The 27,675-nt window shown below is 37.3% G+C and overlaps 1 protein-coding gene across 1 annotated transcript in view; it reads right to left on the reverse strand.

Annotated features, from left to right (window-relative positions):
• The window catches only part of DNAH17 (dynein axonemal heavy chain 17), a 237,396-nt gene that overhangs the window by 191,496 nt on the left and 18,225 nt on the right, over positions 1-27,675 (reverse strand). Inside the window, exons 8-15 of the mRNA XM_072645176.1 lie at positions 27,366-27,518; positions 27,177-27,266; positions 19,609-19,776; positions 19,178-19,294; positions 12,006-12,274; positions 11,189-11,384; positions 9,658-9,804; positions 379-487 (exon numbers count right to left, since the gene is read on the reverse strand). Of these exons, the coding sequence (XP_072501277.1) occupies positions 379-487; positions 9,658-9,804; positions 11,189-11,384; positions 12,006-12,274; positions 19,178-19,294; positions 19,609-19,776; positions 27,177-27,266; positions 27,366-27,518 (1,249 nt within the window). The remainder of the gene's footprint in view (positions 1-378; positions 488-9,657; positions 9,805-11,188; positions 11,385-12,005; positions 12,275-19,177; positions 19,295-19,608; positions 19,777-27,176; positions 27,267-27,365; positions 27,519-27,675) is intronic.

The raw sequence follows: 27,675 nt of genomic DNA on the forward strand, positions 1-27,675 counted from the left end.
ATACAGAGGACAGCAGAGGACAGTGTTTATTAACTCTCAAGGCTTCAAAATGAGCAGTGACTCATCAGGATATTAAAAACAAAATGCCTTAAGGTCAGGGACAATTAATCAGGGACAAAGAGCAGCAGGGACCTTGCTATGTAAACCAGAAAATGCCATTACTATCATACAAAAGGTTTTACCAAGCATTATGCCCACATTATCCTTATCATCTGATTATTGATGGCAGTTGAATTGTAAAAGCAAGTTTGTTATTTTTTGTTTTTGTTAGAAAACAAAAACAAATCAATGGGTTTTTTAGGTTGTATGATGTTAATGGTAGAAGTGGACTTTGGTGAATGTCAAATTCAACTAAATGTGAAGCCATTGCCTTAATACCTTCGCCATTCCAAAATAATGTTGTTTCAGCTTTCTGTAACTTCACGTCAATTGCTTCTAATTCTGCCTTGATCAGTGGAAATTCTACTTTTTGAACAGTGGTCTTTATCTGCAAAACAAAAACATTTCAAGTCCAGCTCTAAAATCCAACTTCACAACTATAAAAAGAAATTATTTTTGGTAAACACTTATACATTATCACTCAGTATCAATCTGAAAACTTGAAATAAATCCTCATTCAGTCAGGAATTAATTGTGATAGCATATCCCAAGAGATGCCCATTTTGTCTTAATACATTTTGGGAACCATTTTATTATTGAACATTTACATAAAATTAAGGAAGGCAGCACGAAATCCAGTAGGAGATATATCCTTAAAGGATTTGGAGTCAGAGGACTTTGTTTCAAATACAGGCACTACCAATTCTTAAACCTTGTGTGGCCTTGGGCAAGACTGTTAACCTATTTGAGGCTCAGTTTCTCCTCTGTAAAATTAGTGAGTTTTGACTAGATGCCTCTAATGTCCTGTCTAGTGATAATCTCACTGCTGTTTATTCTTCAGTTACTTTTTTAAGTCATATACAATTCTTTGTGACCCCATTTGGGGTTTTCTTGGCAAATATACTGGAGTGGTTTGCCATTTCCTTTTTCAACTCATTTTATAGATGAGGAAACTGAGGCAAACAGGGTTAAAGGACTTGGGTCACACAGCTATTAAGTGTCTGAATCCAGATTTGAACTCAGGAAGAGGAGTCCTCCTGACTCCAGACCTATCACTCTACTCACTCTGCCACCAAGCTGCTCCATAACTACCATCAATGATCCTATAAACTCTCAATTATCCGTGCTAATGAAGATAATAATAATTGCAAGTAATATAAATGCAGCACACAATTCAAAAACTTTGGCATTTAGCTTTGTAGGGTAGTAAAATAATAAAACAAAGACATATTCAGATACACATACCAAGCATACTCAAACATACCCAAACTCAGCCCCCTTACATGTTTGGCATCTTTTATGCTCAATTCCAAACTTCTACCTGATTAGCTATCTGCCCAACACTTGGAAGCTAACTGAGCAGCAAGAAGTAGAAAGACCAGGCTTACTTCAGATCATAAGCACAAGATAGAGAGTTCAATATATCCCACTGCCAAGGATACCAGAAGACTCATTTTAAAGTAAATCTGAGATAGGAAAATCTGGATTTATAGAACTGATCAACTAAAAATTTATAAAGCTGATAAAATGAGTTATAGACACTTTCTGAAAAGTTTTTTCAAGATAATGAATCATTTGAAACCTGACTCAATTTGTAAGACTTTGCTTTATACACACATTTTCCAAGACAATCCTCATCAGGGAAGAGTTACAAACCAATTAACTTAAGAATAAAAGATATCTGCACTACAAAACGATTCCTTCAATCTAAAGAAATCACAAATTTAAATATGGGCTTCCCTGACAGCCAATGGTTATAGCTTAGCTACCAGTTGACAAAGAGATTAAAAGGTAGTAAAATTTAAAGTTAACTTTGTGGATATCAAAGTATTTTTGGCTTGGGTTTTGACCCAGGAATTTGAAACACAACAAACAGGTTGACACTATTATGCCCCTTATGACCATGCTAGTTGTAATGGTCCAAATATTTTATGGAAAGTGAAGGGCAGAGCAAAGATGGCCAAGTAGTAGGAAGACGTACAGTGAGTTCCTGCTCCTACACCACCCTTCTCCAACTCCTCTGAACAGATCTAGAAAATGCGCCAGACTGATTCTCAATCAGGAAATCCAAGAGAAAGAAAATCACATATCATTTTTCCAGCCTAGATCAGCAGAGCTTGGGATTGGGCCCTGAGGTTACAGGAGAAACAACAATAGTTTTCTTCAACAGGTAAATTGCAGTCACCCAGAGTCCCATTAGATCTCATAAAGACTATTTCCCAGGGCATTTTATAGTTACAATATGAAGAATTCTCTTATACTCAGGTTCTCTTGGCATAGCACTGCCCCCATGAAATTTTATTTCATCAAATCCAGGTCATTCATGCAGCTCTCCCAAAGCCTGCTGCACTTCCTCACCAGCGACTAGACATTGTGCCATTTGTCAATTCTTCAATTGTACTTATGGGCCAGCTAGGTGGTGTAGTGGATAGAGCACCAGTGCAGGAGTCAGGAGGACCTGAGTTCAAATCTCACCTCAGACACTCGACACACTAGCTGTGTGACCTTGAGCAAGTCACTTAGCTCCAGTCATCCTGATGAATATCTGGTCACTAGATTCAGATGGTTCTGGAGGAGAAGTGAGGCTAGTGACCTGCACAGCCCTCCCTCACTCAAAACAAAGTCACGTGTAAGTCATGTCCTCATTTCTCTGATGGCATGCCATCTTCTTTGGCAATGAAAGATGAATATAATTGTAGTTATTAAGGGAAAGCATGACATTCCTCTTGTAGTTGGATGAAGAATTTATAAATTTTTCCCTGCAGAGTTTACAATTCTAACAATGAAATGCCACATACAAGATTCCTCTTTAGTAAAGCCATTTCCCCTCCTTTGTGTTATTGTTCTATGTATATACATTTAGTGACTCATCCAAGAGCAAGGATTTCAGTTACCCCCAAACCACCATGGAAGCAATGAATAAGTATTTATTAAGTACTTACTATTGAAATCTGAGAAGCATAGTTTCTGGGTAATCATTTTATTAATCATGCTAGCAAATAATTAATAAAAGGTGTCAGTGGAACTCTCGAATACCAAGGACCTCTCAAGGAACTTACTCAGTGCTTATATGTTGTTGGAAGAGTAGATGTTCCTTAGTGTAGCAGTCAACTTTGGTTAAGTCATGAGGATGAATATTATAATGAGAGGTGAGCCTATTCTGAGAGGCTGGAGGACATGACTTTGTTCACTCAGACATCTCTGTCGAGAACAAAATGGGCCAGACTTCACCCAAATTAGATTAAATTCTTTGTAAGACTCTCTACTTGGGCAGGGTCTCCCGCTGAAGATTGAAAGGCATGCACCCCAGGGATTTAGGCAATCTCATTTATCAATAATGTCCTTCAGAGACTGAACAACCTACATGAAAAATTCTCATCTTAATTCAATAAATTGATCACTGGTATAAGACAGAAATAATCATTTCTCTCACCATGTAAGAGGTGCTGGAAATATAACAATAAAAATGGTGCTGTTCTGGCCTTCAAGAAACTGCATCCTAACAGGTAAGAACCTTTTGCATAAATAAGGATCAAGAGAATATGGACATAAAATATACAAGGTAATTTTAGAAGGGAAGACCTAGGGAGACCTAGGAGAATCTGGGGGAATCAGAAAAAGTTTCTTATTGACTATGGTGCTTGAATTGAGTTTAGGAGGAAAAATAAGGATTTTGAAGAGGTAGAACTAAGAGGGAAGTGTATTTCAAACCTAGAGGACAGCCAGTGCAAAAGCACAGAGATGAGAAGTAAAATCTCAAGTGGGAAGAACAGTAAGAATGTGACTGGCTATGGAGTACAAGAATAGGAATGTAGAGAAAAGACCAATTAGGAGCCTACTGCAGTACTCCAGGTCAGAGGTGATGAGGGTCTGATCTAGGACAGAGGCCATGTGAACAGATCAAAAAGATCAGTTGCAAGACATGTTGTGGAGGAAGAAACAATGAGATTTGGCAACTGAATGGATATGTACAGAGAAGGCAGAGTCATAAGACTGAGGTTGTAAGCCTCAGAAACTGGGAGAATCCTAGTAGCATCAAAAGAAATAGAGAAGTTTAGAAATGGGATGGATTTTGGGGGGAAACAACATAAGCTCTACTTTGTATGTGTTGAGTTTGAGATTTCCATAAGCACTGAGTTTGAAATATCCAACAGGCAAGTTGGTGATGCTGGACTAGAGCCTAGGAGAGATAGGGGATGACATAAATAGATCTGGAATTCATTTATGTAAAGATAATCATAGGAGTTGATGAGGTCACCAAGTGAGAGTATATGAAGGAAAAAAGAGAGGTCAATACACAGCCTTGAGATACAACCCCACTTAGCTGTGTGATGTGGAAAGAGAAAAGAGACTGAAGAAGAAAAGGTTGAGACAAATAAGAGGAGAGCTAAGAGAGAAGAGTGTTCCAGAAACCCAGAGAAGAGAGAGGCCCTAGGAGGACCGGGTGATTTACAGTGCCAAATGCTGCAGAGAGGAAAGAGGAAAATTGAGAAAACTCATTAAATTTGGCAATTAAGGAAACACTGGTATCTTAGAAGAGAGTGTTGAGATCAGATGCCAAACTATAAAGGGTTATAGATTGAAAGGATGAGATGTGGAATTAATAAAGCAACTCTTTCTAAGTTTGGCTGTGAAAAGGAGAACTACCAGATGATTGAGGGGCGATAGGTCTAGTGACGAGTTTCTAAGTATGATCCAGTCTTGGAAGGAGAAAGCCAGGGGGCGAGGAGAGATTTAAGATAGGAGAGTGACAGGGGATGGTTGTGGCAAAGCTAAATGAATGCTTTCCCTTAGACATCAAATTCTTTCCTTTGAGATGTTTGAAGCTCAGCAGCACTGATTTTATTTGTAGTTGGATGACTAAAACCTTCCCACAATGTCCTGGCATTAAGGTTGGACCTACCTCCCCCCAACTGTCTGTTCTTAACTGGTGTAAGGACTGAGAAAGCACTCCGACTATATTCCTCAGTTTATTCTCTGTAGGCTCAGTGTGAGATTATTCCAATCATCTCAGGAGGGACTGTATTTCTCACTATGTCCCAAAGTGTACCTGTCCCTAGGGGTCTGCCTGAAATTTTCCCAAGTCAGATTGGAGAGAAAGGGTGTTCAAAGTGAAGGCAGTACAACCCAACTGTGGAGGTGGGAAAGAAGCAGGTGGGGCCATTTCCTTTGGGAGAGTGTACTGGAATTTCTACTCCCAAGGGAGCTGCATTCACTCAGGCTACTTAAGAAGAAAAAGGAATATAAGCTTTGCTGAAATATTTTAAAACTAGTCCTCATTGTGCTTTAAAAGCATAGAAATTACATGCAAAGTGAGAAGGAGACAGAACCAGATAACACTTTGGTTACCCAAGGCAAGGAAAGGATGAGAGAAATATAGGCACCAGGTACCAGGGATGTGATAAGACAGTACTAATAGTAATAATACTGGCTAGTATTTATACAGTTCCTTAAAGTTTGCAAAGCACTTCACTAGTATTATGTAATTTTATCCTTGCAATAACCCTGGGAGGTAGGTGCTATTATTATCCGCATTTTAGAGAGGCAGAAACTGGGGTAGACAGGTTAAGTGGTTGGCCCAAGGACACATAGCTAGTAAGTGTCTGAGACCAGTTTTGAATTCAGGCTTTCTTGACTGCAGGTCCAGTCCACTGTGCATCCACTACTCCACCTAGATGCATGCAACATCTGCTTCAATTGGTCTCACATATTTTAAAGAATCTTAGGGGTCAGAATTTATACCACACTGAATCTGTAAGGTATTTATCATCTCATTCAAATCGAAGATTTGTAGGAATGATAGCCTTTCATATCAGCTCCTCCCCACATCTTTCTCAGAGGACTGCCAGGCATTTTTATGGACATGAGAGACTAATGTAGACCTTGGGGATGAAAGATAGAAATGCTGGACTTCCTTTAAACCTTGAGAGGCCTAAGCAACCATATGGCCCCTACAAAGGAGCACCCAAGAGAGATGCTGAGAGAGAAACAGAGCTATAAGAAGGAGAAATAAGGTCCGTTCGTATATCTGACTGGTGCCAAAAGGAGCAAGTGCACCAAGAAACTTTGCATACTCAGGAATGCCTAGACCTGTCTCTTTGCCAGTACTTGTCCAGTCATGTGTACTTTAAAGTACCTAAGGGAAGGTGTAAAACAATGGAGAGGAAGGTTGTTTGACATCCTGCGGTCAACAATTCATCTGAACTAACTCTAGCAGAGAGAAATTACACAACAGTTGGCAAGAGTTGATGGCTATTAAGTCCATCTTTGCAGACCTAAAGGCATTTGGAAAGGGCACAACTTATCACAGTTCTCAGACATCATAAAGACTTGGTCTATTTTTAAGGAGTTACACATATTATTTGGGAGTCATGTGCAGTGGGCAATCTTGATCTCATGATTTTTTGGCGGGTGAGATCTATTTCTCCAAGGAAAATAACATATGGGTGGGTGCCTTGTCCCAGAATTTGGAACTAAAGACAAAGCATAAAGAAAGGAATATGGTGCCTTTACTTGCACTTGGAGAAGCATATGCAACCATGACAAGAAGTCTTGGGAGGCTGTGGCCATGATTTTCTCCAAAGGTGGTTTTCTCTGCCATTACAGTGCCGTAATATCATAGAAGCATTTTTCCTACTTCTTTGCCCCAGGGGGAAAGAAACTGATTTACTGGCATGAATGGGTAATGTGATATATGGGGTTGTGTTAGAATACAAGTGTATCAAGGAATTCTGACAAAACTCCTCAGAGATTCCTGTAATCATTATCCATACCCCACAATGATGGTTATATGCTAGATCAGATGTTATAACAAATTTGCCTTTATCCCAGAGCAGCACCAATTTTAAAAGCTAACATAATTATTTCTTTTAGAGTTTATTTTGCCTCCACAAAATCATAATCAGATATCTCATGGTGTCTTCAAAGGATATACCAGAGTAGCTTAGGCTCTGCCAGGTTCTAACTATGCTGAAAAGGCTTAGAATTTATCACCTGTAATAAAACTAGTCTGTGTATGTATGTATGCTTGTATATGTGTGTGCATGTATGTCTCTTCAGTGCACATATATGTGTGTTTATATACATATATACATACACACATATTTCTTGGTCTACCAGAATCTCACAGTTCTATAATTCTTAGCACCATCTGACCTCTTCTCTCAGCAAAGAGTGCTAAGAATTGTACAGTTTTAGGCCATCAGTACAGCTTAATTTGATTGTTGGTACTCCAAGTATGAGATTCTCATTCAATGGCCAATGAATGGATATGTTGCTGCTAGAGGTGAATCATATCAATTTTGACATTCTTCATATAAACAAAACCAGAAGTTGCAGCTAACTAGAAGGCTCATAGGTACTCCTTAGAAAAGCAATGAAGGGAGGTCATGGAGTGAACATTCATTATTTCTTGGAATAGTTGGTTATCAGGTATTGGACTATTAATGATAAACACAAAAAACTACCCCGAAAATAATTGCAGACACTAACATCAATTGTGGAGAAATCCTTTGAAGAACTTCATAAGATGTTCCAAAGCAAATCCACATACACTCTGATTATTGGTGACTTCAACACAAAGATGGGAAAAGATGAGGATGGGGAGAAATATATGAAAAAACATGATTCAGGAAGAAGGACAGAGGCTAGAGGCTTACAGATTACATAGGAACCTCATTCCTCTATGTCAGGAACACTCTTTAAAACAAACTGGTAGGTAGAGGGCATTGTCAGCACCAAATTATACTGTAAATAATGAAAAACATTCTCTTCTATTTCAAAGACAGTAAAAGATGTCCGATCAATTTGGGAGTTAACTTTGAGTCAGTTATGTGTACAGTCAGGATGCTGAGTCATTAGAGCTAAGATCAAAATTAATAAAAAGTAAGAAGAAAGAGAAAAATAAATGCCATAGTTTTAACTGTAACTCAACTATTTAGATAAGTAATTGAAAATCAAAAAGAAATGACATTAATACTAATTATAAAATAATTTTATCCAGTCACTTAACCGACAAAAATTGGTTAAAACAAAGAGACCAAAAGAGCCTCAAACCACCTTAGGCAGCAAATGTTGTGTTTATTTGTCAAATAGAGAGAGCTGGATACCAAACACAATACCCAGTTAGAATCTAAACTCATTTGTGAGATCTTATGAAAAAGAATGACAGATGTTTAGAGATAGAATTGATGCATAAAGCAAATAGAAACAATGATGACTAAAACTATTTAAAGAAAGCGTGGCAGGATATTGAAATACATAGAGTAATCCCAAGTATGTTCAAGGATAAAAGTGAAATGAGTACTATAAAAAGAAAAAAAAATAGAAAGTATTTGCAAAAAAAATTTTTTTACACAAACTGTTTTCTCCGCTGCAAATATCAACCATCCTGCAAGTAGATTCAGGAAAGATGGTGAGTAAGTAAGATTTTCCTAGGGTCAGCTTGTGGACTTGAACATCACAGTTCTAGAAAAGTCTATAGAGGAGACAGAAATGATTCTAACGAGAATAAAGACAGGAAAGGCAGCCTGATTAGACCAAGGGTGTTTAGAGGAGACCTATGATGGAAGTAATATAATTACGACAGCACTGAGAGATTTATATAATCTTATATATAATATAATTCTTCTGTAGAAGAATATATCAAATCAGACCTTACTAATACTGAAAAAAAGCTACCTGGAGAGAGATCATCAATATCTATCACCCTAGTCACCTCTCTCCCATCTATACGCAAAATCTTTGTGAGGTGTGTATCCAAAATCAAGGACTTCCTTGGTGTATTGCAAGGGAACAAGAAACATTCACAAGCAATATTCAACAGTGAACTATTGTGTTTTTTGTTAGAACAAGCATTTGAGTCAATATAACAAAATATCAACTTATAGGCCCTTTTACAACAAAGTTATCTCTCATTTTGTTGTCTTGTTATTTCAGTTGTGTCTGACCCTTCACAATCCCACAAAGATAATGAAATGGTTTGCCATTTGCTTCTGCAGTAGATCCATTTTGAAAAGCAATCTGAGGTTAACTGACTTGCCCAGGGTCACACAGCTAGGACGTGTCTGAGGCTGGATTTGAACTCAGGTTTTCCTGACTCCAAGTCCAGTGTTCTATCCACTGAGCCACCAGATGCTTCACGTATCTCATAGCTACACTGAAATCATTCAAGATTTCTTGGAAGATATAATAATAGAAATAACCCAGTTAAGTGACCCTTATTATTAAGTGAGGCACAAAACAGGGAGTTGTATGCTCTCCAAAGATTTCCATAATACTCCCTTCCACACTTCAGTGTTCTCTATTACAGTCACGATTAGCTATAAAGTCTTTTCTTTGGCTTTTTGTAGAGCTTTACAACCTGGCCCTTTCCTACATTATTCCCCACTCCATGCAATCTGTAATTCAACCAGCCTGGTCAATTTGCTGTTCCATGAATGCAATATTCATCTCTGTGCTATGACATGTTCCCCATGCCAGAATGCTCCATTTGGGGATCTTACACACTGTTGTTGTTATTTAAGTCAAAAACAGATACTTTGCAAAAATACCACTTACCTCATTATACCAACCAACAATGAGCTCCAGGTTGCCCACAAATTTTCGGAAGGTTTCATTCTGGGAGAAAAGATTTTCTGCACTGGTCGGAATTTCTTTTTGTTCCTGAAAGTTCAAGTACTTGACCTCTCTTAGAACAGCCACTAACTGAAAGGTAAAGAATATCAGAGAAAAGGACTGCTGTAAATATCAATAATCTTGCAATTAGATTCAGGAAAGATAGTAAGTAAGATTTTCCAAAGGTCAGCTCTCCTTATTCCCCACCCTACCCCCAAAACAAGTAACACAAATAAAAAGTTATCATATTCAATTAACTCAGAAAGAATAAGAATATGATCACTGAAAGAATACTACAAATAACTTTTATAGAAAAAATTCAATGAACAAAGACTCACTAATTTGCTGTTTTGGGTACTCTTACCTAAGTCAATCTTCCCACCCTACTCCCATAAACTTTGTGCTAGGCTAGGGCAGATAGCTCTTGTACAGTGGTGACTACTGTAACCTTAGGCACCTAATTTTTAGAGTTAACTATTTTTTAGTTTCCAAGTAAGATTGGCTATTCATAGACCAGACTCTCCTATAACCACAGCCCATGTGTTGGCCCTGGGTGACCCTAGGGGACCATTGAGATTTTAGGCACTTCACTTTTGGGGCTAACCCTCCTGATCTATTCCATAAGGAAGCCCATTAACATGTTGAGTTTAAGTCCACGAATCAGCCCAGCTCCATTACCAAGAAAAAGTAAAAGACGCAGCTCTAGAGGACTCTGGAGAACCATAAGGCCAGAAGGACAAGAAATTAGAAAAGGGAGAAACCCAGAAAAAAAGTAACTAATAGAGGAGAGGTGAACACAGGCAACCAGGAGGAGTGAGAAAGGAATTGAGAAAAGAATAAACTTCTTGAAGTAGTCTTTTTGGTAGTGGCATGGGGAGTCCTTCCCTTTCTCCTTGAGTCTCAAGGCGCCAGCCTAGGAGCCATCTTTATCATCATTGCCTCTTCAAATCAAACTAGATAAATTCTGTTGTGAGGCAATTAGATAGAGTACTGGATAGAATACTGAACCTCCAAGGCTGCTTTCAGCTCTAAATCTAGATCCTATGTTCTTCTTATGCCAGAGCACTGAACCTAGTTTCCAAGGGCTCAGACCTATTATTACTTATCCTTCTTCCACCACCTCTCTCCTATTGCCCCCTCCAAACATTGTAACCTATCTTTCAGTCCTCTTCAGCATGTCTCATCTGCTCTCTTGAACAACTCTTAGCTGACCTGTCCAGGAATATGAAGTTTTTTTCCAGATTGAAGAAGTTTCCTGCTTATTTAACCATGATGTACCATTTGAAGCTGTTTTCACTGCTGTGTTATTTTGAAGCCCATATTTCTAAACTCATGCTCTGACTTCTGATTGCAGAGACTTTCATTTTCAGGATCTTACATGAACTCATAAAATAACTACCCCCAGCTATTGTATTTCTCCTACAGAGCAATCTTATATTCATCCCCCATATAGTTCAGCAAGATGGATACCAACCGCTTTGCTGAAGTTCACTTGGATGAGGCCTGTGGTTGGACTTCTTAGAATCAAAGGCTGTCCTAGGTTGAAGTGGCAATCTTCATCCACTCGTTCTATCCACTGCTTGTAAATAGACTGACGGTAGCTTTGAAGTAAAGAAATCATCTCCTCATATTTTTGATAGATCATCTTAGCCTCTGCACTGGACATGACCCTGTATTCAGAATTGCAGGTAAGAAGAAAAACAGCATAGGATTTCATAGGATGCATCCAAAAAAATCCAATCAACTAGAGCAGGGATTCTTAAACTTTTTTTACCCCTTTTCACATTTCCACAGCATTTTTGGCACTGTGTGGCCTGAAGGCATACATCCTACAAACCAAGGCTTCAGTGAAGTTGTGCAGTGCAACACAGACAGAAACACCTCAGATTCATTATATGTTTGATTTTTAATTAAATTTTGGTTGTTCAGAAACCTTTTATTATTGCCAAATTTTCTGGGACCCAATATGGAGTCTCCACCCACAGTTTAAGAAGCCAAAAGAAGGGAAATGCTTTGCTTAAGGTGACAACAGTAATAAGTTAATAGAGCTAGAAATTAAACCTAAGACTTCTTAATACATATTTAGATTTTTTTCTCCCAGCACCAAAGTGCTAAACCACTGGCAGATAAAAGTTTGATAAAAGAGGAAACTGAAAAATTTGGCTGAAATTAAGGTTTGGGGATTATCTGCTGATATTAATTATCCATGCTGTCCCCATACCCTATAACCAGAGCCAAAATAAGTCAATTGTATCTTGGTGTGTCTTCTAGCCCCAGGAGTCATGACTTACGGATGTTCAATGTGTCTAAAGTCCTTCATTGGTCCCTCTAGCCTTTCCTGGAGCTCCAGGCTCCACTTCAGTTGTCCAGCAATGGGAGGCATGTTTTTATTTATTGGTGGGACTCCACCTCCTTCTTTTGTAGCCAATATCTGGGCATCATACAAAATCTTGGCATTATCCAATTCAACATCAAACATATTCAACATGACTGTATACCTGGGAACTACTTCAGTCAGTATTAGAGGCCGCTCAAGAAGTGCACCGAACATGTGTAATAACTGAAAGGTAAAGAGATGATTTGGGCTCAGCCAAAACACATTAGTTTCCCTATTCGCTTAGCACTATTCTTGGTTCTGTGACTGTTGAGGAAGGACACATGGACACATTTCATAAGACAATGTTTGATCTCTTTTTCAAACCTTAAATTAGCTTTTCTTATGTGTGGAGTGAATAAATAAAATCCTCCCTCTTATACACATTTTTTTTTTCTCTAGTAGAATCATAGATTTTGCAACTAGAGAGGACCTTGAAGAGATCACCTAATCTAATTCCCTTATTTTGTAGATGATGAAGCTGAGACCAAGAGAGGTTAAATGACTTGTTTAAGGTTATAGAGGTAGTTAGGATCTGAACCAGGAGCTTGATGGCTCTCATGTTCATTTTTAACTCTAAAATATTTGACCAAGAGGCAAATCAGCAGTTGTTCTAATACCTAGAGTCCAGAAAAAAATTGAGATCACAGATTTAGAGCTAGAAGGGACCCTAAAGATCATTGAGTTCAGTCCTTTGTTTTACAGATGAAGAAAACTGACCCAAAGAGAAATTAGCTGACTTTCTCAACAATGTATAGCTAGTAAGTAACAAAGCTTGGATCTGAACATAGGTCCTCTGACTAAATTCAGCGTTTTTCTCCTCTATACCATGCTGTATCAACTAAAGAAATTGGACTCAGGCAAAGAAAAATACGAAAAAAAATTTAAAGAGCAGTATTAGTATGGTGCTTAGCTTATGATTGCTAAGTTTCATTAAACTGTATCATTTTCAAGACATCAGGAAATGCAGAAAGAAGACCTGGGCCAGCAAAAACCTTTGGGGGGTGGGGAGGAGAAAGGGCTCATCAGGAAAATTCCCAGCCCAGTTGAAGAAATCACAAGAGATAAAGAGTGTCACAGATAACAAGGTGTGGATGTCTCAAAAGTAAAAAGGACTTAGACTTTGTTAACTATTTTGCAAAATGTGAAGAAGTATTCCAAACAAAACTGATGAAATTAGTCAACAACTATCCACTGGCAAACTCAAAATCAGCTATAGCCTTGATGGCCCTTTAAAAATTGAAAAATGTTCTTTAAGGTGAAAGCTGAAGAAGAAAATAACTCTGGATTATGTGACCTCTGGCAGCAGAAGAAAGAACTTCATAAAGAAAAAGAACCCAGAACTTGAGAGGAAATCACACCTTCCCTTTCCCACCAGTCATGGTGTCTCACTTAGGAGAGGAACTATTCCATTAGGAAAGACTCACTCCACAGGGAACAGGCCCAGGGAGACCATGGCAGTAGCACAATAGTCAGAGTTTCTATGTCCAGAGGGAACAGTGTGAAGACACTATGGAAACAAAAAGGACACTGGGGTCTTGCAGTATTAGAACTATGAGTTAATCAGGACTGAGATGTTCCCTACATATGTGCCCCTCTACCAGAGAACTCTAGAAGAATATATGTGCCGTTCTTCCCACTGATGGTATGAGTATTTGTAGGAGAGTTCATCCCAGGTTTATGGAAGAAATATTTTACTACAATTGTTTTCATGATGCCATCTGAGTAAATATCTTTGCTTTTAGCTAATTATATCTACTCACTGAATATTAATTGCAAACAGACTGGTGGGGGCTCAGGAGTTGTAATGGTAATTTAAATGGGAAGACCTTTCCCATTCATTAATAGGTCCATATGACCTGCCTGGGTCACATGGAAATCTGAGTCACATGAAGACTGTATTGGGAGGAGTTTATTAAATGGGTGGAACAGGAAGAGGCAGAGCTAGAGCAGAGCTGAGAGGAAATTGCTCAGAGTCTAGTCAGAGGTAGGAAGGATGCAGGCAAGCAGGCAGCTGGCTAGTGTGAGTGAAAGGGCTTGTTTGTGATTTATTTAAGGGAAGCCTGCTTGTGATTTGCTTAATGGAGCTGGTTTGTGGGAAGCCTAGCAGGGGGAAAAGGCTTGGGGATGGTGTTGTCCTCTGCATTGTTATTATGTATAGGTTTTTGTTACTATGATGGATTTGACTTTCTGGTGTCTGAATAAATATTTTGGTTCTGCCTTCCATGTGGAGACTGTTGCATTTCTCAATCTCAGAATTGCTCTGGGATATTCATGGCTGCTGTAGGCACTGTGAATATCACATTGGCATTATAGGAGTATGGGTCCACAAAGAACTCTGAACTTGGAAGTTAGTTGCCCCTTTAAGGTCCCAAACCTACAAATATAAGTCAGAATTTGATCTTTTTTAGTGGAAAAGTTGTTGCAAATATTTTCTGAAAATGATAACTATGTCCTGAAAACACTGCTCTTTTACTTTAGGTAAACCTTACTAGTTTTCTTAATTTCTCCTTCCTTGAATCATTCTCTAGACCTCTCCTAGGAGAAGGAAACATTGGGTGTATATTTTTAAATGTAGTTTCTAAATTTTTGCTCCTTATTAATGTTGTACTTATTAGCATTAATATTCATCAGATAAAAGCCTCCAGAGGTTTTGGCTATATATTCTCTTCGAAGGAATTATAAGATATGGACAAAAATAACACAGGAGAAGAAGATATAGATAGATTATAATTTTCACCAGTGGAAGGAATGTCAATATTAATAAAATTCTGGGATCTATCATACTATTTCCAGGGCAGAGTCACATCAGGCAGTCAACATAATTTGCTAAGTGCCCTTGTGAGTAGAATTCATTATTAGATACTTCAAGGTAGGGTTATAACTATCATGTGGAGAATGGGATTTTGTCTCAGGGTATCAGCATCCTAGAATAGGGATGAGGAACCTGTGGTCTTGAGGCCACATGTGGCCTTCTAGATCCTTGGGTGCAGCCTTTTGACTGAGACTAAGTTTTACAGAACAAATCCTTTTATTAGAGGCCATCTGCTTTCCCTGATACTCCTAATTATCCTTATTCTTTCTCTTGATCTCATATATACTTCCCTGTAAAAGTTGTATCCAAACTTTAGTAGAATCTAAACTACTTGAGAGTAAGGAATGTTTCTTATTATCACTTCTTATTGTCACTGCATCCCAGTACTGTGTCTTGCAAAGAGTAGGCATAATAAAGTAGGTAATAAATGTTGGGTGAATTGGGTTGAATCAAAGTAGAGATGACTGTGTCTTTTTTTTTTTCTAAACGGCTAAGCAAAGATGTAGATCAGGTCTAAGAAGGCAAATTAAGTAAAATATTTTGCACACTTGGTTGCACTAGGATTTGAACCATTATCTGCTTTGAGCATCTGGCTGTGGTGCTGCTCTATACTAGGAGAAAAGATCTCAAGGCCAGACAACTGGCCTCTGGCTCCAGGGGCAGGACACCAGATAAGGCAGACCAGAATCAGATAAGCAGACAAACTGACCCACCATAAATGTGCCAACTCTGCTCCTAACACAAAGTCACAATCCAGGAAGTAAGCTTGGAAGAATGAATAAGCAAAAAAAAGATAAAAAGCTATTATGATACCAAGGATAACAAAGCCATAAACCCAGAAGAGATAAACAGGGCAACTACATTTTGCTGAAAGGTATCATAGTATGAATTGTTTCAATACCTGATATATCTAAATGGCATAGCATCTAGATACTAAAATGAAAAACTAAACAAGTGAGATGAAGACTTAATAATAATGGAGAAATTCAATATATACTTGTCAGAACTAGACAAACCTAGACAAATAATAAACTAAGGATCTGATCAATTAAATGACCAATAATTCCACAGAGGTGATGATGAAAAACACTACCCACCTCCTAAGAGGTGATGGACTAATATGCAGAATGAAACATTCAGTTCTGGATATGCACAATATGGGAACTTTGCTTGACTATCCTTATTTGTTACAAATGTGCTTTTTATTTTTCCAGTGGAGGGAGGGGGTGAGAGGGAAAAAATAAATTCTGGATCAATGAGGAAGAAAGGTTAGAAGAAAAACAATGCTTTGGAAATTTAATTTCTCAAGAGGATCCCATCTGCATGAATGATTTTGCTAAATTCAGTTTTTTTCATAAATTGAATATATATGTGTGTGTTTATATGTGTACATATATATATATATATGCAGATATATTTGTGATTACCTAAGCACCTACACAAAATTAGAGGGGAAAAGATGCACTTGGAGATTTAGAATTTTCATTCATTCCAGTAACAAAGTTATGCAATTTATTTGAAAAATATTGCAAAAACATTAAAAAAAAAAACATACTGAGTTTAAAGGAAAGTGATACAGCCCTAACACCATGAGTTACTTGTTCAGACAGAAAAAAATACCCAGGCAATAAATTATCAGTTCAAAACACAAAAAGTATGCTGATCTTTAAGAAAAACAGAAACAATGAGAAAGGGAGAAACTAGACCTAACAACACATATGAAACATTATTTGGGAGGCTACGAAATTAAAAGCAGCATAGCAAAAAGAAAATGAAATATTAAATATTAATTTAATATTTTATATTATATTAACAAACAGAACTTCAGTAGCTTACAACAGAGTCAGTCTGGATTCAAGACAATTACATTCAGAAACTGAGAAAATTAATTAAAGGGATATTTGATTTAGCACAGAGTAGCTGGGAAGACAATAAAGATGTACAGATATTTCACTTGGAGAAAACCATACTAAGTGTAAGGAAGAAATAGTAAAGTATAGCTGAGTTGCAGCAGGTGTTAACTGGGACACCAAATTGGCACCTTCAGTTTATGATTCTTCAACAAAGACCTATTAGGATTTTTAAAAGCATTCCAGGTTGCAGAAATGTCTTCATGAATTCTACATTTGAAAATAAACTGAAAACATAGATGCTCCTATATATTTAATAAACAGTGATCTTATGAATATGGGAATTAGAAAATTAGAATTGAACATCAAATTCCCAGATTAATTGTGACTAGAAGTCTACGTGGATTTGCGTAAGTTTATACATTTGGATATAAGCTTGTCCAAACAAAATATTTACTTATCTGAGTCTTGTTCCTTCTTTCTGACAATGTGGAAAGATATTGCTTTTATAGCAATTTATTAAGAATTAATTTCATCAAAATAACACTGAGGTTTTTATCTCACACCCAGCAAGTGAGCAAAGGTGACCAAAGACAACAATTGTCAGTATTGGAGGAACCAAAATGAACTAAAAGCTCTTGAAAAGACTAGCAAAACTTACAATGTGAAAGGTTGTATGGGAGCTGAGCTCTTCTACATACAGAAGAAGATAGCTAGAAACTCACAGGTACTTAGGAAATGGTGGTTATAGGAGGGAGGCAGGAAAGAGGAGGCTACAATAAATAGCCTGAAATCTATAGTTTCTGAACTGGACACATTGAGAGAGTCTGTACACTAACTCTGAAGCACATTAAAGGAAATGGTCTGTATTCCAAAGAGATCATAAAAAGGGAAAAGGACTTCCATGTGCAAAAATATTTATAGCAGCTCTTTTCATGTTGGCAAAATATTGGAAATTGAGGGGATGTCCATCTATTGGGGAATGGCTGTACAAGCTGTGGTATATGAATGTGATGAAATATTATTGTGCAATAAGAGATGATGAACAGGCAGATTTCAGAAAAACCTGGAAAGACTTACATGAACTGAAGCTGAGTGAAGTGAGCAGAACCAGGATACACACAATACCATCAACAATGTGTGATGATAACTACGAATGACTCAACTCTTTCACAGCAACACAATGATCCAAGACAAGCACAAAGGACTCATGAAAGAAAATGCTATCCACATCTAGATAAAGAACTGAAGAACTCTGAATGCAGAATACTTTCTTAATTAACTTTCTTCTTTTTTGTTTTTTTCCTTTTGATCTATTTCTTCTTTCACAACTATGACTAATATGGAAACATGTTTTACATGATAGTATATGTATAACCTTTATCAAATTACCTACCATTTAAAAAGAGAGGAGGGAGAAAAATTTGGAACTCAAATTCTTGTAAAAATTAATGCTAAAAATTGTCTTGACTATATGTCACTGGGGAAAAAATTAAATACTATCAAATAAAAATAAATAAATAAAAATAAAGTAAATTGGTTCATTAATAGACCTGTTATCAAAAAATAGATTTTATTATGTTTTGAATTCCAGCAATAAAAAGTTGGTAGAAATTTTCTTTCTCTCATTATGTAAGTACCTACATAATATCCCTGATTTTTGCCTTTTGACCTATAACACCTAAAATATATACTATCTGGTCCTTTGTAGAAATAGTCTCTCAGCCTATGGGAGAGATGATCTATATCCAGCTCTAAATCTATGATTCTATGAACCAAAGTGTTACAAATATACAGATCGGCATGGTATTCTAATTTATGGCAGATTTTCCACTACACAACTCTCCTCAACCTCAGCCCCTCCCCATCTGAACAATGGCTTAAATGGGTTGTTGTCTCTTTAGTGGGCAAATGTAAAACAACTCTGATCTCTTTCTCATAATATTTTCTTATAAATGGGGAAATCAGAACTGCAAGTGACTTAACTTGATCATTCATAACTATTTGGATGAACTATGAGAAGGAGAGAAATGATGTGCTGAATAGGCTGGTGGACTTAGAATCAGGAACGTTTAAGTTTAAGCTCTACCTATCATTAATTGTATGACCCCGGACAAGTAATTTAATTTCTTATCTTTAGGCAATGGAGTTTCCACATTGAAATTTTGAAAGTTACCATAACATCCCTGGGGTTTCAGTTTGCCCATTTCAAAAATGAAGGAATTGGACTACAGATAAATAAGGTCACTTTTCTACAGTATTTTAAGATCTACACTAAGTGCTTTCCTTACCATAGCCCCTCTGAGGTCAGGAGTGAAACAAAGGTTCTCTAAAATTGATCCCTTCCAATGATGACATTCTGACTTCTCTAGTTCCATAATTATCCAATACTATAGCTCCAAGACAGCCCCCAGGAAACCATACCTTACTACAAGATTCAATGGAATTACAATCTTGGAATCCCTGACAAAATATGGTTGCCAGTCTTCTATCCAAATCTTTAATCTTGTTAACAAAATCAGCATAATCCTCATCAAAACTCTGTTGATTAAAAAAAAAAGCCAAAAGGAAGCAATCAGATTGCAAAGTGATAATTGCTAGCTTCAGAATCTCATTTACAGCAAACACATGAGTTAGAATCTGAGAGTGTGGGTCCAAATTAGATATGTTGGTTATCATGGTGACAACCCTTTATGAAGGTCTGATCTGGCATCATTAATTAAGGGATAGAAAACTTTTTATGCCCCCTGCATCTTTGGGTCTCCTCACCTCCTTGGGTAGGTTTTACGAAAATAATTTTTTTGTGTAGCAAAACCAAAACTAACATCTTGAGATACTTAAGATGAGTTGCTTACCGAGTCTTCAGGATCCAAGGGATCATATTTACATTCTGCAAAAACTCTCACCAGCTCAAAGACTTCCTCATAAATTTGATTCACCAAGTGTCCAAGGATATTTCCTCTTACTCCTCCAAGTTCAATTTTCTCTAGCTTCAGGAACTCAATGGCTGTTTTGTATAGTTCCTAATGGAGAACAATAATAAAACTGGTTGATTCACTGACATTAAAAAATGCCAGAATACAATTACCACTAGAGCAGTGTTGCTAACAAAAAAAAAAAAAAGAAAGAAAAAAGAAAACAGGAAAGGGAAATCATCAAAGAAAATAGCCCATGGACACAAAGATAATCAGATTCATCTCCTAGGAATGATTATTTTGGAGAATTTTCTTGAACACTGACAGAAAGGATCTAGAAGGAAGATTTTTCCTGTGCATATCATATTTTTGTATATAAATAATATAACGCAAATATTTGTATATTGTCTCATTAGATTATAAGTTCCTTGAGAGCAGAGACTGTCTTTTGCCTGTTTTTGTATCCCCAGTGCTTAGCAAATGCCTGGCACATAGTGAGTGCATGATAAATGTTTATTAATTGATTGATTAATATGGTGGGAACAAAAGGCAGGAAGATCAAGAGGCCTGGATTCAAATCCCAGATCTTTCACTTAAGCGACCATGGGTTCTCTGAGCCTCAGTTTCCCCTGACATAAAATAAGGGAATTGGTTTAGAATTTTAAGGTTTCAAATATTAAACACTGTTTTACATATAATTGGGGGAAAATAAAATAAATTTTTAAAAATAAATTGAAGGAAAACTTTAAAAAAGAATTTTAAGGTTTTTTTTGGTAGCTATTGGACTGTGATTTGAGATCTGAAATAGTCGGTTTTATAATAAATAAGACAAAGAAGAAAAAAGAGAATAATTTAGGAAATCTGTGGCAAAACACACATTCTACTTTTTTCAAGATCTAGCTCAAGTAATGTACTATCTATGAAGACTTCCTTAAGTACCCTGGATCCAGGAACTTTTTTCCCTTTTTGTACCAATAATTGTCTATGTCCATTTACTGGGCCTATCACTAACTTCTGTCATTTACTGTTATCTCTTTTCATTCTATAACTACTTTTTTTTTTTTTCCAACTGAGTTATATGATCCTTGAGGGTAGGAACCCTGTCTTGTACTTTTTTTGTGCCCCTCCCACTCAGTACCTAACAAAATTCCTGGCACTCATAGACTATTTTTCAGACTGTTTGTAAAATTAAGGGTGTAGTAAATAGTAGAGTGATGAAAGTACAAGACTTGGCATCAAAAGGCTTGAGATCAGTTCACAGCTTTGTCACCTACTACTTATGTGACCTTGTATTATTCATCACTTCTTTTCTGAGCCTCAGTTTTTTCATCTGTAAAGTAGAGGCTTGACTAAATGATCTCTTAGGTTCCCTTCTAGATCAAAATCTTAATTCTGTGACTTTGCCTCTGAGGTTCTTTTCTGGGGTAGCAGAGAAAGTCCTGAACCCTGAGACACTTGGCCCATGACCTGGCCTCCAAGGTGGCCCAGGTATTCTCTCTGGTTATAAAACCATTATCATCACAGTGGGCTCTGAATTTTTGAAGATATCAAGATTTTAAGGAAACTAAGACCATGGCCTCCATAATGGAAAGAGATTTACCCAAAATCACATAGTAAGTGGCAGAATGAGTCAGGATCAAAACCAGAGGGACAGCATGGTAAAATGGAAAAATCACTGGATTCCTAGTCTGAATACCTTAATTTAATATTGTGGCTCTGCCACTGATAGGCTATGTAATCTTATACAAATAATTTTCCCCTTTCTGGTCCTCAGTTTTTTCATCTAAGAAATAATGGGGTTGGACTAATCAGTTGTTCTTAACTCAAGGTCCATGAACTTTTTTTTCCATGTTAGCCATATTCTGGGGGAAGGTAAAAAGAGAAAGAAAAAATATGCTTCAATCTGCACTCTGAGTACATTGGTTCTCCTGGAAACAGGTAGCATTTTCATCATGAGTCATTTGTATGAACTTGTTTTTAAGAAATTTTTGATAATTGAACTTTAATTGGCTAAGAACCATTGGATCAATGATCTCTGAGGACCCTTTCAACCAGTCTTGTGCTTAAACAAGCTCATGAGAGCTCATTGTTAAATTTTCAGTGCAAGAATTTATATCCCTGAAATTGGCAAATGATTTGTCAGGGGTTTATTGTTTGGTTGATTGTCTAGACTTAAGACTGTGATGGAAAAATATTAATAGTGGAGATTTAAACTTAAAAATATGTCATGAGTTCATTTCATTTTAGGACAACAAGCTGTTAAACATTTGCCAGCACACTCCTCCTTCCAACCATCAAAAATATTTATGATTTCTCCAGTAAAAAACAGTAAGTTGTCCCAACCACTTCCCCCATCTCCCAAATCACTATAAATTATTGGTTTGTATGTGAAACGGATATAATGTACTAGACACCATGCAGAAAATACACTGGACACAGCCAGGAATAAAGGAAGCAATCATGGTTTTAGGCTAGAGGATTAAAAAATGGCCAATTTAAGGTACTGGCTGGCAGATTTAGGACTATAACCTATCCTGACTCAGTCTAGAAGCTAGAGCTGAAGACTGTTCTAAATAGACACTGGTGTAGTGGGAGGAGCCTTGGATTTGGCATCACAGGACCTGTGTTCATACACCAGATCCACTTCTTACTAGAGTATGTGACCTTGGATAAGTTACTCCTTTCTGGGGCTCAGTTTTTTCAACTGTAAAATAAGGAGGTTGACTTAAGTCACATTCAATTTTACAAACCAGCTAAGCTCCCCAAAGAAAATCTACAGAAAACCAAAGTGGTCAATAGCAGCCAACAAAATCTAGAAATGTACTAAAGTTCAGAAGAGATTCTAAAACAGAAACGGCAGTCCAAAAGTAAAGACACATTGTTCACAAATTTCCCTAGCAGGTGGTGCAGTGGACAGAGCACCAGACCTGGAGTCAGGAAGACTCATCTGCCTGAGTTCAAATCCAGCCTCAGACACTTCCAAGGACCCTGGACAAGTCACTAAACTCTGTTTGCCTCAGATTCCTCATCTGTAAAATTAGCTGGAGAAGGAAATGGCAAACTACTCAAATAGGGTCATGAAGAATCAGACACAAACTGAAATGGCTGAACAGCAAAATAATAGTAAACTTGGTAGTCCTACAGAATATAGTCACCTGCTCTGAATTTTTAAAAATAATGGACTTGGGAAATTGACCCTGGGTACTTAAGGAAATTTTCAGTTGTGTGAATTTCAGTAATGTTTTTTTGCTAGTCTTTTTTAAAAATTATTTCATTTTAACATTCTTTCATTTTTAAAATTTTGAGTCCCACCCTCCCCTACCCACCAAGAAAGCAAATAATATATCAATTATACATGATGCAAAACGTATTTCCATGTTATCCATATCACAAAAAAACCCTAAGATATCAAGAAAATGACACTTCAACTTGCACTCCTGGAACTGTGACCCAGAATTGTATATGGACAATAAGGTTGCCAATCAGCACCAGTTGCACCCAGCGCCAGCAAAGAGCCTGTTACCTGTTTCTGACCTATTCTCTGACCCCTTTATCATCTCTGGATTCCTGAAGCTACTACCACTGTTGCAGCTGCCTCCAAGGCCACAAAGATACTTCTGTGGTCTCATCCTGAGCCCGCCCTGGGTGTTGCAGACCTTTCCCATGGACCTAAGTTGTCTTAGGTAGGAAAAATGTCTCCCTCTGACCTTTTGTTGGCTCTACCATGAAAAAATTTTATTTTAAGTGTTATTTTAAAGTTTGGAAGGGAATTTGGGGATTATTCAGCTGGATCCCAGCCTGTACTCTACCACTTTGGGTCTGTCCAATTCTGCCTATTGATTTTTAATAAATATAGTGCTTTGAGGAGTATAGTAACAACTTAACCCTGGTAAGGGTAAGGTAGTAATATTTAACAACCAGTTCTCCACAAAAAATGTACTTAGATGTAGTTTTAGGTTTGATCTGCATTATTAATATTTTTTTCATCATTTTCTGAAGTCTAGACATTAACAAAACATTAAATCAAGTCTCAGTTTGTAGTGGTTGACAATTTCTAAGCTGTAAATAGTCACCCTGAAAGTTTAGCAATGGAGTTTCCTGAAGTACACCCCTTAGGGTAAGTAGAGGTGGAACACAAATATGAAAAAGCTAGAATGAAAAGGATTCTTTTTCATTACTCCCAGGTCCCATGTCCAGTGAAACAGCAGATAAGTCACTTTTTTCCAAACTATTTTAACTCTCTCATCTTCCCCCCAAAAGGAATTATGTGTCAGATGTAGAGTAATTGCAGCTAAATATATTTTTAAAAGAAGAGAAAGGTATAACCCTTTGACCCAGCAATATCATTTCTAGGACTGTATACCCAAGAGATCATAAAAATGGGAAAGGGTCCTACACGTACAAAAATATTTATAGCAGCTCTCTTTGTGGTGGCCAAGAACTGGAAATCAAGGGGATGCCCATCAATTGAGGAATGGCTGAACAAGTTGTGCTATATGAATGTAATGGAATACTATTGTGCTATAAGAAATAATGAACAGGAAGACTTCAGAGAGGCCTAGAAGGACTTAGATGAACTGATATCAAGTGAAAGGAGCACAACAAGGAGAACATTGTACACAGTAACAACCACAGTGTGTGAGGAATTTTTCTGGTAGATTTAACCCTTCACAGCAATGCAAGAACCTAAAAAATTCCCAAAGGACTCTTGAGGCAAAATGCCATCCACATCCACAGGAAGAACCATGGAGATCATTTTCTCTTGTGTTACGTTTTGTTTTGTTTTCATGGTTTCTCTCATTCATTTTAATTCTTCTATTTAACATGACTTAGGTGAAAATGTATTTAATAAGAATGTATGTGTAGAACCTATATAAGATTGCACACCGTCATGGGAAGGGAGGAGAGAGGGGAGAAGATGGTGGAAGGAGGGGGAAAAGGAATCTAAGATATATATATGGAAGTGACTGTAGAAAACTGAAAACAAATAAATTAATTAATTAACAAAAGAAGAGAAAGCTGTCTCTGAGAAGGCAAAATTCTTCTAAAGTAACTCCAGACAGCACCATTCCTTAAAGCGCTCACTCAGTATCTCTTCCTCACCAGTCTTAACATGGCAAAAGCACAGGCTAATTTACAATTTTTTAGAAAGGGGTCACTATCAGAAGACTAGTTGCTACAGATTCTCTTCCAGAACAACTCCCACCTCCCCTAGCTCCACAACAAGTAGCAGATGCTGCCTACACCTAGCCATGGGAAGCTACGTGGAAAAAAGAAAAGATAGAAGAAGCTAAAAATGGGCTGCTTATTGACTGAGCTTTGCCTTTCCTCACACACACAAAGCCCATCATCACCTCTATCTTGCAAAAATCAGAAGTTTATTCAGCCCATTCAAGAGAAGTAGGAAGGGGACAGAGAGAGGAATCAGAGCGCAGGTGCCCATAGAGGCACAGCCACAACAGAAGGAAAGGGTGGGGGCAAGTCTTTTTCACATCCCTCCCAAAAAGTACTCAACTCAGTTAACTTGGGTCAGCAAACTATCTATCCTGCAAAATGAAGATCATAGGATCACAGATTTAGAGTTAAAGGGAACTCAGAAGCCAGAAAGTCCCTCCCTCTTGTTTTACAGATGAGAAAGTGGAGGCTTAGAGAAATTAAGTGACTTGCTCCAGGTTACACATGGCTAGTAAGAGTCAGAGAGAGGACTTGAACTCAGGTCTTCCTGTCTCCAAGTCTAGTAATGGCTCCCAATTAGTGATCTGTGGACCCCCTAAGGGGTTCATAACAATAATCTGAGAGATTCACACTAAAAATCTCTAATGGTTCCTTAAGTAATAGATAGTTGCCCAATTACATCACAAATATATTTTTTCCTCTGTGACAATTTTGTGCATGTTTGAAGCAGGGTACGTTTGTTTCTGCAATGATTCAAAACCATCATGATCATGGATGCAATGACTATGGTATAATCTGACTGATTCTGACTAAGTGCAATGTGTTTCTGAAGCTTCTTAACTTTGTCAAATTGTTTCCAAATTGTTTACAGAACAAAAAAAGCCCACTAGGAACCATTGCACTATGCCATTCATTCCATCCTTGGGATTCTATCCCCCAGAAAAGGAGGGATCAGAAAGTAACAGGGGAAAACAAAATCAAAGATTTCAAGAGCATCAATAAAAAACCCAGAAGCTAAGCTAAATGAACATTTATATATAAATATAAAGTTCTATTTATATGTATTTTGTATAAATTTATATTTATTTATATATTTATATAAATTTTATATAAACTTATATAAATTCATATACATATAATGTTTTATTTATATATATTTTATTTATATATAAAATATAAAGTTCTCTTAACAAATATAATAACATAAAGGAAAATAAACCAATATCTGATGAAATGAAGGATCTTAGATTCCTCTGAAAAAAGCATGAAACAGCCATAAGAAATGTCATAATGGGATTTGAAAGGAAATGAGCACTGTTTGAGATTTACTCTCATCTGATTTGGTTCAAGGAGGGAACAATAAACTCAGATAAGTATAGAAATTTAACTTGCCCTATAGGCAGTAGGAGAGGAAAGGGAGGGGAGGCTAAAAAGGAGGGAAGAAGTAGTAAGGAAGAAGGGGAAATAAAGGGAGGGGGACTGATAGAAGGGAGGAAAGACTGAGGGAGGCGGTGGTCAAAAATTAAAAATATTATGGAGGGGAAGGGAGAAAAAAAAACTAAAAGCATAAATGGGGGGACGGAGGGAAAGACACAGATAGTAATCATAACTGTGAATGTGAATGGGATGAACTCTCCCATAAAACAGAGACGGATAGAAGAATGGTTTAAAAACCATAATTCAAAAATATATTGTTTATAAGAGATACATTTGAAACATGAGGATACACACAGAATAAAGGTAAAAGGTTGGAGCAGAATATATTATGCTTCAGATAATGTAAAAAAAAGTAGGGGTAGCAATCCTAATGTCAGACAAAGCAAAAGAAGAAATAGAGCTAATCAAAAGAGATAAGGAAGGAAACTATGTGCTGCTAAGAGGTATCATACACAATGAAGCAATATCATTGCTAAACATATATGCACCAAGTGGTATAGCATCCAAATTCTTAGAGGAGAAGTTAAGGGAGTTACAGGAAGAAACAGACAGCAAAACTATACTAGTGGGGGACCTCAACCTCCCCCTCTCTGAACTTGATAAATCTAACCTCAAAATAAACAAGAAAGAAGTTAAGGAGATGAATAGAACTCTGGATAAGTAGAATGATAGATCTCTGGAAAAAATTGAATGGAGATAGAAAGGAATATACCTTTTTCTCAGTGGTACATGGCACATACATAAAAATTGACCATGTACTGGGGCATAAAAACCTCACAATCCAGTGCAGAAAGGCAGAGATATTTAATGCATCCTTCAGGATGCAGAAAAACCCAAATTGATATCAATGGTGCTAAAGGAAAGCTTAGCTAGAATGACCCAAGTTTCACTTTTACCTCTATTGTCTGGACTCTGTGGAAGAACAGGTTCATTCGGGAAAATGCAAGAGTGGATGGGAATTCCCACAGGACTGGTTCTTTGCCATCCTAAGAGAGAGAAGGAAAAAAATGGAGTCAGCTTTGAACAATGAAATCATGAGTGGCACTGTAAGCTTTGACATTACTGGTCTCCCAATTGGCAAGTACCTTAAAGAAACGAGCCATATTGGTGCAGCAATAATCATAGGTCTGGTAGATCTCCTGTAAAACATGCACTGAATGTGAGATGCCAATCAACACTTCCTCTATTTCACCTTGTAATCCTTTCAGTACTTCTTCAGGGCTCAGAAAATTTCGTGTCTAGGCAAAAAACAAAACAAAAGGAAACAGATTGCAATATACTTACAAGCCACTTAGAATGATATTACCTTACCGTGTTTATCTATTCTCTTCTTCTCTTCCTTCCCTGTTTGTCTAGAACAGCAGTCTTTGCAATTCTACTGGCCATCACCTCAGA

This window comes from Notamacropus eugenii, chromosome 2, assembly GCF_028372415.1.
Source record: "Notamacropus eugenii isolate mMacEug1 chromosome 2, mMacEug1.pri_v2, whole genome shotgun sequence".
Taxonomy (NCBI): Eukaryota; Metazoa; Chordata; class Mammalia; order Diprotodontia; family Macropodidae; genus Notamacropus; species Notamacropus eugenii.